The 13,560-nt window shown below is 43.4% G+C and overlaps 1 protein-coding gene across 2 annotated transcripts in view; it reads right to left on the bottom strand.

The window, feature by feature from the left end:
• The window catches only part of MAP3K3 (mitogen-activated protein kinase kinase kinase 3), a 40,470-nt gene extending 29,391 nt beyond the window's left edge, over positions 1–11,079 (bottom strand). For both annotated transcript variants that reach the window (XM_050911751.1, XM_050911753.1), the window contains exons 1-4: positions 11,021–11,079; positions 4,137–4,258; positions 3,681–3,770; positions 512–552 (exon numbers count right to left, since the gene is read on the bottom strand). In XM_050911751.1, coding sequence (XP_050767708.1) covers positions 512–552; positions 3,681–3,770; positions 4,137–4,258; positions 11,021–11,024 — 257 coding nt within the window. In that variant the 5' untranslated portion in view covers positions 11,025–11,079. The remainder of the gene's footprint in view (positions 1–511; positions 553–3,680; positions 3,771–4,136; positions 4,259–11,020) is intronic.
• Between the last annotated feature and the right edge of the window lie 2,481 nt (positions 11,080–13,560).

The following is a 13,560-nucleotide window of genomic DNA, read 5'->3' as shown; positions in this document are numbered from 1 at the left end:
TTCTGTTTTTTGTAAAAGAAAGTGTCTCAAAGCTAAGTATCAGAGCAAATAACATGGCAACTTTTAGACCAATGAAAAAATCTTCCCTTGCTGTATCTGTTGCTCAGTCACAGCAGGACAGTGATAGTGATAGGTCATCAGGAAGTGACAAACTAGAAAAGAATGACACTAATTTGATCAGTTTCATTTGGTTTTAGTTAAGTGAAACAAAAAGGGAACATATCTGAAATAAGACTATCAGGCTGAATTTATTTCAGGCTGGACAGCTTTTTTACTATTACTGCAATTCACTTACAAACAGATACTATGAAAATAAATCAAAGGGAAGTGTTATATGACACACTAATTTTTAAAAATAACCAAGTTGTGTATGATCTGTTTGCTGTTGCCTTTACTGTGCGTTTTTCATTCAGGAACAAGGAAAGCGAAGCCAACAAAACATTTAACCTGAATTACTAATGACTAAATTATTCTACTAAGCAAAGAATCAAAGTAGTGAAGACAGACTTACCGTCTTTCCCCGTTATGTTCAAACTTTATCCTTACATCATTCTGCAGAAGAAAGAACAAAAGGTTAGTTCACAATGAAACTCCGGCATACATAAAAGCACACAAACGGATCATATAATGATTTTAAGGCCCAAACACAAAGCAGGTCAATTTGTGATTGCAGCAGGCATCAACTCCCCAAAAGGCTAACCAGAACACAACAAGTCTGATAACTTTCTCCATGGAAGCTGAAGCAGACTGTGGACAACAAGTGGCTGACATGTGAACACAGCACCATGAGGAACGGAGAAATTGCTAAAGGAGAAAGAGAAGTGAACACAGCACCATGAGGAACGGAGAAATTGCTAAAGGAGAAAGAGAAGGAAAGGGGTAGAAACTAGGTTGTAGTTTTTATTAATTGTCACTTAAACAGAAGACACTGAAATATACTTTAAGGAGAATTAATCCATCTTTAACACTGCATGGCAAAAATCTGAAATTGAGTCCAACTGCATATTCATCTGAACTGAAGCTAATTTTCTTCGTGCATTCTCAAAGCAAGCATGCTTTCTTCTATGGCAAAAAAGAGAGAGATACAGGGAACACGCTACATTCTTTATTCGTAAGACACAGACTAAATCTCTGCTTTTGCAAAAATGCAGCCCCTGAAACTCAAACTATGAAGCTACAAACAAGTTAACTAAATGTCATCTTTTAAAGTGCAAAGGGGTCATCATCCATATCTGGCAGATGGTTAAAAGCACTGATCGTGCAACCTGTGCATTTCACTGTAAACTCAGAAGATGTTATGTGGTGCGGAAGAGTCAACATGCTGAACTTTCAACTCTGGAGATCAAAGTTCAAATACCAATTTAGGTCACAAAGATAAAAATAAAAGGGAAAAATCTGCTCTGATAAGACTCCATAATTTCTGCTGCACAATTTATGTGATTGGAATAGATTAAGCCATCTGTGAAAGCCTTAGACAATAGGCAATCATACATCTAGGGACTTCAAAAAAAAATGTGGCCAGGAAATGCTCTTTAGCTAGAGGAAGTATCTGGCAGGCCTAGTGGTCAAGAATGCAGTTCAAAGGGACCCATGCAATCACTGCAAGTACACGGTATTCCTGCAGCAATACTGTAGGTACAGAATTGATCATGACAAATGAGCCCCCCAATCACACCAACAGCCATCTGCAGGTGGGTAATTTACACGTAACTTTACCAAAGACATTTTCTCAGATGTGGGAAGAGAAAGAACTTACTCTGGAATGACACCAAAATGAAGCAAACTCTAGAGAACTCATTTTAATTGAACAGTAAAGGAAAAATGCAACAAACAGCACAGGAATAATAAACTATAAAAGACGTCCACCAGCCAACTACTGATCAAACAGTTGTTTCGTAGACATAATGGATGGAGAAATGATTCCTTTATATTAGGATTTTCAGGGAAGGAAGGCTCTGAATTTTTTTTTTTTTTATGCTATACTATTATAAGTAGCCCAGTCTAAGGGAAATAAATAGGACTGTTTGGATGAACTTAAATTATTTTTTAAATTAAATTTCTGACCTCAAGATGTGTTTTAGGTCATGAAACAGCTAAGTGACAAAGCTCTCATTAGGTAAAATTAGACAACACAAAGATCTTCAGGGCTCTATGGAAACTTTTCTTAAACTTGCTGGTACCTAAGGAAACTACAGCATCTTTCTCAACTCCATTGCATGCTTTCAAACCTGTAATTTGTAACAAAGGGAAGGGGCAGGAAATTTGGCACCTCCTGATGCCTTTTCCAAAAGGATCAAACACTGACCATTTGTGTCTATTTTTCAAAGATCTAAGAAAAGGTATTCAAAGTGATTGTAGTGTTTAAATTTCAGAGAGAACCTAGAGGAGTTAAACATCTAGTGCTTTTTGTTTCCTTTGAAAGCAGTGAACCTATAACCACTTTTTAAAGCAACTCACATAAACTGTCCTAAGACACGAGTGAGAAATCAAATCCAAGTTTAGTACTTCAGCGTTCCAGTTCTGTGATGCGGTATCATAAATAACGATTACAGATTTTGATTTAAGACATCTCTGAATTTACGTTTCAAAGTGATTTGGAAAGGATTTTGTACTACTCCATCTACGGATTTGTCCAGCACATTCGAGGAAATCCCAGATCCCAGCTGAACAAGTAGATTATGAGCAGACAAAGCATAAGGAAGAGACAGACATGAACTTTAAAGCCTGCTGCAAAAAGCTTAAGCCTGTAATAGGAATATAACCGGAGTTATTTTACTGATATAGGCAACTACTCCTGTTAACGTTAGTCTAACTGCCAATAACTTAAGTTTTTCAGACAGTAATGGACAAACAATTCTTGACTGAAATTGTTGCTTTGGCATTGAAGTATTTCATTCAAATGACATGCAGTATATACTGACAGAGCAATATTATTCTGTTCTTTCTTTCTACCAGAAAATCAATGCAATAGTTTTCTCTACGAAAAAGAGTCTCCAGCAACGTTGAACGAACCTAGAGAGACTTTAAAGTATTGGCCCTGCCAGTTATTACCTTGGAAAAAGTATTTCTTTTGGAAAGATGGACTTCACATGCCCATACCTAAATAAGGGTTAGTTTCACTCCCGTCTTCATGTGACATATGACTGGGTAGCTCCAGACAATCCTCCCAGTTAAGGACACTGCCTCTATTCAGACACCTGCAAGTAGCTGTTTCCTTTTTCACTGAAGCAAGGTTTATTAGTTTCACTAAAGCCAGTCCTTTCAGGCAATCCCCTTCACTGTTGTTCTTGGATCAACTTCAGTTTGACTACCTTTTATCAAGATTTTCTGCATTCACATGCAGTCTGAATCACGTGAAGATGAGACCAGCATTAGTTCATTATCCAACAGACTGCTTTATGTGGCTTTAAACTGCAGTGGCCTCCTTTTGCATCAGGAATGGAAATACTTGTTTCCTTTTCATCATTCTGCTTCTCAGTTCCCTGCTTTGAATTTAAGTATTATTTCCACTACAATGAAGAGCGCATCATACTGCTACATCATGACAGAGTCAGTAAAGAAAAGCTTTCCTGGCCTCCCACACCTGCTTAAATGAGTTCTATAAAGGTCACTGCACACAACTTTAAAACATGCTCCTAATTTATAATTGCTAATATTGAATAGGAAGCCAGTTTTCTTACCGGAATTTTTTTTTCTTCCACTGCAGAGGCACACTGGTTTGTTATTGCAGGGCTGCCCAAGAGAGGTGGACTGCTGGCATTGTGTTTTTTCTTTAAAAATAATAAAGTCATTTAAAAAAACGGCAATATGACCGTGCAACCACAAAACCACTTGGTAAACTTTTAAACTAATCTACACAGACCAAACCCCATCAAAAACTCATGTGGGAGGAAGGCAGAGTACTAAAATGTTGCAAATTATCAAAACCACACCCTCCCTCGTCCATAAAGGTACATAAATAAAAAAGCTACCATGTTGGCAACACAGCCTGAGCAAGAATAGGGAGCTAATCCACCTGTGGTGCTTCAGCAGTCAGAAGCACAAGACAGAACCCAGGCAGCAGACCCACTGGCAACCTACTCTGTCCCTTCTGCCTCCCGGTAACGATTTCCAGTACTCACTAAATGGCCTATTACCTGTTTGTTGGAGTGAGCAGTGTCTTTATTCTTCATGGTATCATATCCAGGCAGTCTGTGACGTCGGCTCATCTGGAGTGCTACCAGGTCCTTCATGATGGATTTCAAGGCCTCTTGTTCATCTGTGATGCACAAGAATTTTAGTAGTAAGTTTCCTGGGTGAATATCAACCGTAACACTTCTGCACTTGTTTTCTGCTGGCTCATAGAAAGACAATCCTTTTTAGGATCTTTGCAAATACACTGTAATTTCTTTTAGTCATAAAAAGCCCAAACTCAACCTACTATCATGAAGTAGTAAACAGACGGATAAATTTTAAGTCACTTCTCCAATGTTACAGAAGGATCTGGCCACAGTAAGGTTCAGAATAAATATCCCCAGCCCCTGGTTCTGTTCAAATCGGTTCACAACAAAGAGTACAACTTGGACAGATTTGCTACATCATCATAGGTCATTTAGGAAGGGCAAACTGATGTGTTTCTGCCAAGGAAAACCTGGTAAGAATCTGTTCTTTCCAATTTTATATCCTGGTAACTTAGAATTCTTGCTTGCTAGCGGAACAAACCACGGCCAGTAGAAAGAAAAATGAAAATCTGGACAAAGAGTCATCTTGCAATATCTCTGAATTCAAATCCACTTGCACTGACTTCCCCAACACATTCCTCTCTTCCCCCAAAACAAGCTGAGGGAACAAAGTTCAAACCATTTTATGAGCCTTCAAGATCTACTGAACAGATTCAAATTGCACAGCATTAAGAACATTGTCTGCTGGCAGAGTATAATCCATCAGGCTCAATTCAAGGCTTCTTGCAAACACAGGAAAATAAAAAACACACATTGAAATATCTCTTATACATACTACTGACTGAAAATTACTTTCTGAAGCTAAGATTCCTGATGTAACCAATTTAAAGTGTTCTTCCATTGCTTGTTAGTTTTGAGGAGAGAAGTGATATTTAGCAGAACTTTGCCTGAAGACGAGAGAAAAATAAAGACAAAAAAGGTGAGAAATGCATAGTAGCTGGGCTGTGATGGATGCTAGCATAAAGTAAGGTGTCAAAGATATTGAAAAGAATCCTTTGCTTTTGCAAGCGTAACAATCCTAAATTCCTCAATACTGCAAAAGGCAGAAAAAGTTGACACGTGAAGTTCGGTTCAAAACGGGACCGCACTAGCCACTTTGCTCCTAGGCACGGTGCCTCCAACGTAACAGAGCAGCATCAGATGCTGTCACTCAGAGGATCTGCCATTGGCACACTCATGCCTGCTGTATGGTTGGGCTGTTGTCTCACATATCAAGACTCCAGAGTTTTTAGGGATAAAGTGTTGTTTCCTTGGCAAATAATATGTCCAGTTAAATCCTTCCTGATATTGAGGCATAATTTAGGCAGGAAATTTGAACCAGAGATTAGATCAGCTCTGAACATGCCCAGAAGAGGAACTTTCTAAAAGAGTCTGGTTTGACTTGACCACCAGTTTGGATGTAAATTTTTTTTTTTTTTTTTTTTTTTGACAACTGCAACTTTTGGAAGTGATGTGAACCAGTAAATGCATAGACAAGGTTATCACACCCCTACCTGTACGACAGTGTCAGGTGCACAGTGCTTGATATGCTAGAGTCCTCCTGTCTTCCCAAAGTCCTTAAACATATCAGTTTGACGTGCTTAAATTGAAATGAGCATTTCTGAGGCTGATCTGTAAATAACTAAAACTTGATTTTAAAAATTGAGCATACCTACACATTTGTTTCTGACTCATGGCACAGGTTTGGATGGGTAATGGCTTACATTTGGAAGTGTTGGCCTGGGAACAGTTGCTGTACACTAAATAACGGACTGTCTCGCATCTGTATTTCTCTGTAAAGGGGACTCATTGGGACTATTTGTTTCTTCCGTTTCATGTTATGCATTTGTTCACGAGTGTCTCTCAATGAAGCTTATGTTTTATGCAGAAGACTGGGTTCACGATTAATCAATGTCTGAGTAACAAACGAGATTTTTCGCAATGCTTAAAGATGGCAGATGTGGGACACATACAGCTTCTAAGCATGCAGGGAGTGAATGCTACCAAAATTTAGAAGCAAAAAGGGGGAAAAAAAATATACCTATTTGTAAGGGGGCAACATCTAAAAAAGTCCCAGTCAGGACAAAAGTCACACTAACATTATCTTTCGTACAACCAATAGTTTCTGCCCAGAAGGTCTGTTTTAGCTTTCTGACAGTACTAAACACTAGAGCAGAGGTAATTCCACTATGGTCTTCATTATGTACTACCAGAAAAACAGAAACATCAAGCCTAGGCCAGACGATAGAGGGGAATGGAAAGAAATCTCCCAATGCATTTGCAGAAGGTGTTAATTAGAGTACAACTTAATAAAGGAAAGCACAGCAGAGAAAATAAAGTTACTTAAAAAATCCAAAATCAAAACCCACCAAATCTCTGCTGTCCAAGACAAGCCAAATGAGACAATAACTACATTGTGGTAGTGGAGAAGGGAGAGTACTCCTTGAAATTCCAACTGCATGCAAAAGAAGCGAGAGGTATAAGTAACACAACCAAAGCAAGAGGTTGCTTTTCTGAAAAGCACATCAGCCAAAGGAAATAATTGCTAGGATCTCTCTCAGCACTAAGTAACCCCTTGTGGGAGGAAAATGTGAAAAAACAGTTGTGAATGAAGTTAAAGTTGCAGGTAGCTAACAGCACAACTTCCCCCCCCCAATTGTTTCCAACTTTACATTTGAACATTTAACCTTTTACCTTACTGGAGCGTCTCCAATTTACTCTTATTCTTTAATCTTGTTTGATATTAAGCATAGCCTTTGAGTCACCTGGCAGACAAAGACTACAACTTTGCACAACAAAATATTACAAATTATGGACTGGCATATCCCTGGAGTGCCTACCACCCAAAACATGCTGCGAAGAGCTGGGATACAAGTTTTCCACTACAGTGCAGTTTGGGCTTGGCCAGATACCAGGAGGATGAAGAAGAGCTTGTCTTGGCAGAGTTCCTTTGGGCAAGAAGCAAAACAGCTATGAAAGCAGTTTATAACTAAGCACTCATGACAAGAAAGCAAGTCAATCAAAGAATACGTCTATGAATAAGAATCTGCATCTAAACAGTATGGCACACCACTTGAAAATAAGAATCGATGGTTTCAATGCAATCGTCGGCTACAGGTGTTTGATCCCAAAGCCCAGGCTGTGTATAAAGTCAGCTGGTTTACAGCGTTTCATTTGTATGAGGAAGTGGGCAAAGAGGACAGGCATCCAACCAATTACGTATCTTTTAATAAAGATTGTAGCTCAGCTACATAGTGAATTTATTTATTAGCTGAGGCAACTTGTGAATTTACAATACGCTAAGATATTAAACTCAAGGGCAGCATCTGGCAAGCATCTAAACCTCAGTTAGTGCACTGCGAGGTCTGCATCTCACTGTAAACTCAGCTTCCTCTGTAGACAAGTGCTAATGCTGAAACCTTACTTGCATCCATGCAAAAAGGAACACTTAATGTACTATCAAAGACGGATGGAACAATTTCAGGTGAATTTGAATCTTACGTGATTATACATTTTTTTAATAGCCTTACACTGAGCTATTGGCTCCCTAGTACCAAAACATACATTCTGTAATTCATCCCTGTGTTGGTGAGGTAGGAAACGATGGAGTATTTATCTTTTTAAAACATAAAATAAACGTCAAATATTGATCTGAGCTTGCGTAGGGAAAAAATGTTTCCAGTTAGGATAGCACTGTGATGGATTTAATGTTGAGAAGCATGAATACTTCTTTATTTCCATCACAACAGAGGATTTCCATAGATTGACTTTAAAGAAGCACGTGCAGCAGCATCACATTAATCACACAATGCAAAAGTTATTACAAACGAAAACTAAGCAATTTTTGAAGCGCACTGAGAGACCCTGTTTTGCTAGGTCTCCAGTAGGTCTGGGAAACACAGTTCTGCTTTGTGCGGGAAAGATGTTGTCCAGGAAATGCTTTTCATGTTTTAAAAACTACACTCAAGGATTTTTATAACATCGATAAAAGGGAACTGCTACTCACAGAGAAAGCTACTCCTCTGCATAAAGCATTTATTTCAACTAATACGTGGTTTATTACACAGGTCTGAGCAAGTCAGTGTATTTGCTGTGGCAGAAATGGAAACAGTTTTGAAAAAAAAAAAATCACGAAGTTCAGAGTAAAAGCATCTGCACATTGGTAAAAACAGGAAGTCTGTAAACCCCTGTAAACCAGGATGCTATTTTATATAGCATGATAATAGAAGACATGATGCCACATTTGTTTAAAAAAGAAGAAAGCGAACAAATAAGCATGTGTTTGTTATCTACCACCACAACAGCGAAGTTGATTGCTTGTGCAAACGATCCACAGATCCAGGGGCAAGGAGTAAATTTCACAAGCGAGGCAGACAAACCGAGTCTATGTTAAAGCTCTGAAAAAAGCTTTTGAGAAAGTTCAATTTTGACTCCTTCACAACATGCCATCAAATGAAACACAGGGTATTCTGCGACAGTCTTAGTGGTAAAAAAATGCTGTTCTGTGCAATTTTTAGGAGATCGCAAGTGACCTGGTTTGTAGACTTAAAAGAAAAATCAGAGCTTCTCTATGAACCCGACCTATGTAGTATATATTCGGGGTACCTCTTCTCAGCCACAAATTTAAAAAAAAAAAAAAAAGAAGGTTGGGATTTAAGCTAGTCCTAACCTGTAGGCTCAGCCCTGCTCCCCTCCCCCACAGCGCACCGGGGGTGTCACTGCCACTAAAGCCGGGAGCTCGGAGCCCGGCTATGGGTGCGTGTGAGCCAAGGGAAGGAAGTGACACAGGCAGGAAGAAAGAGCAGATCGAGGGAAAGACTCAACTGCAGCTGGGCCTGCAGCGCGCATTTCGTCTAGGCCTGCCGCACACCATCCAGCCCAAACACCGCTCTCCCCTCCGTTCCCCAGGTATATACGGATTTCTCAGTCTTAGAAGCAAGTATCCGTATTTTAAACGCTGCCAAGGAGCTCTCTGTACAGAAATAAACCTCCGTCATAGCCCCCTCTGTAAAGGGCCAGAGAATCATCCTCACTGAGCTTCAGCTGCACCAAAGGAGTTACGACAAACTGCGATACCAAGCTCTTACTGTTAACCACCCCACCTAGTTTACAAAAAAACAAGATGGAAGAAAAGTAGAGTGTGATACAGCCTGTTCTCCATTATCCTTTAGATGATTTGATCACAACTGCCAAATGAATTTAGGTAAGATCTTTCCTATCACGAGCGATCTGCTTGTGGCTGTACCGTGATTACTCCAGCACCAGCGCACAACGCTATGGCGGAGTGGTCCATGAAATTGTACTTTTTCATTTTGCACTCACGTCTTTACAAACAGGCATTCAATTGCTGTTGGAAAACACTTCTGTGGAAATCCAACTTCTTCCTTCTCAACTATTTTAAGCTTATGTACCATCTGGCTGGTTCCTTTAGAGAAGACACAGACTGAATAATACTATGCCTCTCTTTGTAAAAGAAAGGTCTACTGATGGATCTGCATGTATTTGTTGTATTTACAAAATCAAAGAAGAGCACAAAGGAAATGAAGTTGCGGTACGTTCGCTTTGAGCAACATTTGCAATGCTTTATGAAATTACAATATAAACATAAGGACTAATTATGCATACAGACTAAATAATGAAGGGCAGTTGTAGAAAACTAAACTCAGTTGCAGGGAAGAAGCATCAAAGTGGTAGCCCACAAAGCAATGCAACCCCGCACTTACGACAGCAGTAGTGATTCCCTTGCCAATGTGCAAATGAGTAATTTAATTAGAGAAATTAAATTTTTAATTCTAGTGCATGAGACCCCTCTTTAAACTCAAAAGGGAACTAGGTAACACAAAGCCCCCCCCAAACCCAGAAGCAGTTCTTTATACAGGACAGTCCAAAAGAATTAAATCATTCAAATTCAGTTACGGCAACTTCTGATAGCAACTTTTTACTATTGAAAAAGAGTTCCTCTAACTCCTTTGCTTGTTTTTATGTGTTACTGGCTGGGTTAAGTATGCCAAATGAGAATTCAATGGAAGCTTCATAGAGCAAAAGCTATTTTGATAGACTCCCAAGCTGCAATTAATACTACAGTAAAAATTTTCCCAATTAAGTTTAAGCACATGAATTCCCGTCTCAAAAACAGGCAACCTGATTCTTAGAGGCTGCAAAAACTCCTTCAACCCCGAAAGCCTGACCTACTGATCCTCAGTTACTCTGTCTGGCCAATTTTAGTAAAAGTCTGAGGTCGGGTGCGTGCCTGTCTGCGTTGGGCTCAGGCAGGCTGCGCTACCGAAACGCCCGAGGCTCACCACGCTTTCCAGTACAACCTATTTATTAAAGATTTAAAAGAAACCCCTTGAAATACACTGTTTGCCCATGGCAAGCGGTTTCCGCGCTGCCGATGGCCCAGCTGCTGACCGATGTAACCAGCCCGGGGGAGCGAAGCCACCGCGGGCAGCAGGACCCGTCCAGCACCGACCCTCCGGAGGCCGCACGCCGAGCCGGCCCGAGGGACGGCGGCGGCCGCACCGCCGAGGCCGCGGGTCGACCCCCCCCCCCCCCGCCTCCTCCGCAGCCCCGAGGGGCCCGGCCGAGGCACCCGTTTGCAGCTCAGCTCCCTCAGGCTGCGGCCCCCAGCGCACCGCCCGCGGAAGGCCCGGCGCGCCGCGGGGCGGCCCAGGGACCCGCTGCCCGCCGCCCCCTCCCCGGTGCGGCGGGGAGAGCCCCCGCCGCGGCCCGCCCCCTCCGCCGCAGGCCCGTGAGGCGGCCCCGCGCCCCGCCGAGGCAGCGAGGCGCCCCCGCCCGTTCGCCCCCGCCGCGGCTCTCACCCATCTCGGCGGGCGTCGGGCCCGCGCCCGGCGGGCGGCGGCGCGCTGAGGTACGGGGCTGTCACCGCCGCGGCTCCATGGCGGCCGGGCCGAGGGGGAGGGCTCACAGCCGCCGCCACATTCCCAGGCCCGCGCCGCCGCCGCCTCCTTCCGGCGGCCGCGCTCCGGGTCCCGCCGCGGCGGCGGGGGTGGGAGGGGGGCACGGGCGGTCCCGGTCGCTCCCCGCCGCCGCCGCCACAGGGCGCCCGGGCCGCGAGCAAAACAAACCGCTCGGCGGCCGCCGCGCACCCGCCGCCGCCGCCTGCCAATCACAGGGGCCGACCCGCCGCCGCCCGCCAATCCGCGCCGCCGAGCCACCCACCCGACGGCGCCGCTGGCCAATGGGCGCGCGAACAGCCGCGCCGCCCGCCCCGCCCGCCGCCGCGCCGGTTGCCAATCACGGGGGCCCGTTCCTCTCGCGGGCTAACCCCGCCCCCTCGCCCGCCAACTAGGCGGGGGCAGCCCAGACCCCGCCCTCAACGGGCTGCCAATCAGGGTGACGGATGGCTCCACAGCCCCGCCCCATCGGCCGGGTTCTAGAGCCAGGGCGCGCAGCCGGGTCCTAGAGCCCGCCCAGGGCTGCATAAAGCATGTCCCCTCCTGCCAGCAGCCAGGAACCAGGCTCACCCCATCCGCCACCCGCAACAGGCCACCCACCCACCTCCTTGTCCCTCCATACCTGCTCCCAAGCATCCGCCTCTCAGAGGCTCCAAATCCAGGTCTCCCCTTAGCCACTACTTTGCGTGGACAAAGTGTCCCGGAGGAGGCAACGTGTCCGGTGCACATCGACCCTGTTGGTCTGCTCTCCTCCTACGTACAGCTTGGCAATGAGTTTAATGGTTGCTTTAAAAACACCTTTCTAAAGAGGGCAAAAAACCCCAACCAAAACCAGTTCCAGAGTGTTAAAAAGTCCAAAAGAAGCTGAAAGTCGGATTCTTTTGGTTTCAAAAGAGAAGTGTGAGACAATTACCCAGTGCATCACCCAGTGCATCACCCAGGCCATTGGTGGCAAGAGATGTTATCTTCTAGTAGCTGTTCTAATAAAAGATTCTGTTACCATCAAACTATGACTATGTCCCCAGGTCATCACGGGTCCCCCCCAGTTCCCCATGGGCTGCAATAAATGACAAGTGTCAAAGTAACAGAGTAAACAGCTCTTTCGTTTTTTAAGCCTTCAAACCCACTATTTAATTTTCTCCACAATCACGATGTTTCTAAGCGCTCTAATCACATACTACATCTGTTAAAGTTACCCAACATGAAGGTAAAGTTCTGCGTCTATCCCGCAGGAGTGAACTCTAGCCTAGTGTATGTGAAGTTCAGCATTTCCTCCCCTTTCATTTAGGAGTTTATCTTAATGAGAAAGTGTTTTTGTTGTTAGAAGTGGAACTGCTGACCTCACTCACTCACTGATATAAAGACACCTGATGACAATTTTTTTCAGATTTAGCAGTTCTGTCAAGCCAGCTTGAACACACAGACCATAAGCAGAATACATTCGTGCTAAAAAGCTCACCGGTGACACTAAATACAAACAGCTTCAAGAGGGAAAAGCCCTAAACCAAACCAAACATACTACACAACAGATTTTCATAGCTTTTAGGGCAAAGAAGGACTACTATGATCGTCCAATCTAACCCAGGAGTTCTACTCAAAGTTCATAAACTGTGTTTAAACCAAATCATACCTTTTAAGGTGACATCGAGGCTTCAGCTGCTCTTTCCCAGCTTCGGCTTCCATTCCACCTGCGGGATGATATTTTTATAGCGTCTCTTCCGCAGAGGAGAAAAGCAGAGGGGCTTTGTTTTTTTAAAAAGAAGTACAGCCCTTCTTCCCTGGCGCAGCAATGGTCACCCTGCTGCTGGGAAACCCACCTCGAGCAGATGTTTTAGCAGCTGCTTTTCAATCTGGCAAACGTCTAGCAGCAAGGGTATTGTTTTTTAAGTGGTTTTGCTCGCAAGCAACGCAGCAGCAATGTCAAAGAGGTTATATCAACTGGATAAGCCACACAAAGAAGAAAACTAGATTGGAGAGGGAAATTTCTCAAAAGGGTGGGCAAGTGCAAGAATCTAAACCCCACACACCAGGAGGAATTCAGGACTTAGCCAAAGCATGACAATAGTATCTGTGATATCATTTTTTTTTTTTTTAACTGTCTAGATGGGATAATAAAAAGATCTCACAATGTCATACTAGGTAGACACACGAGTCTGTAAAGGAATGCTTAGATCAACAGATCCGGCCTCTCTAGAGCAAGAAGCTGTGGACAAAGCCAATAATCGAACTTCGAAGCTGGCCTGCTTTGAGCAGAAGGTTGGACTACATGCCTTCCATAGATTCCACCTTGAAGTTCTCATCTTAAAACCAGACTGATGCTGTTAGTGTTTAGACTTCTCTATTTTTTTTAGTTCCCCCTGTCTTACTGCTCTGATGCTAGCAAAGTGTTTCTAGCTTTCCTGTCTATTTATCCCATTTTCATGCCCAGCTTACAGCCATTTGTT

Source organism: Gymnogyps californianus, chromosome 28 (assembly GCF_018139145.2).
Source record: "Gymnogyps californianus isolate 813 chromosome 28, ASM1813914v2, whole genome shotgun sequence".
NCBI classification, from domain to species: Eukaryota; Metazoa; Chordata; class Aves; order Accipitriformes; family Cathartidae; genus Gymnogyps; species Gymnogyps californianus.
Note: the sequence above shows the minus strand (reverse complement) of the source record. Positions and strands in the feature narration are given on the sequence as shown.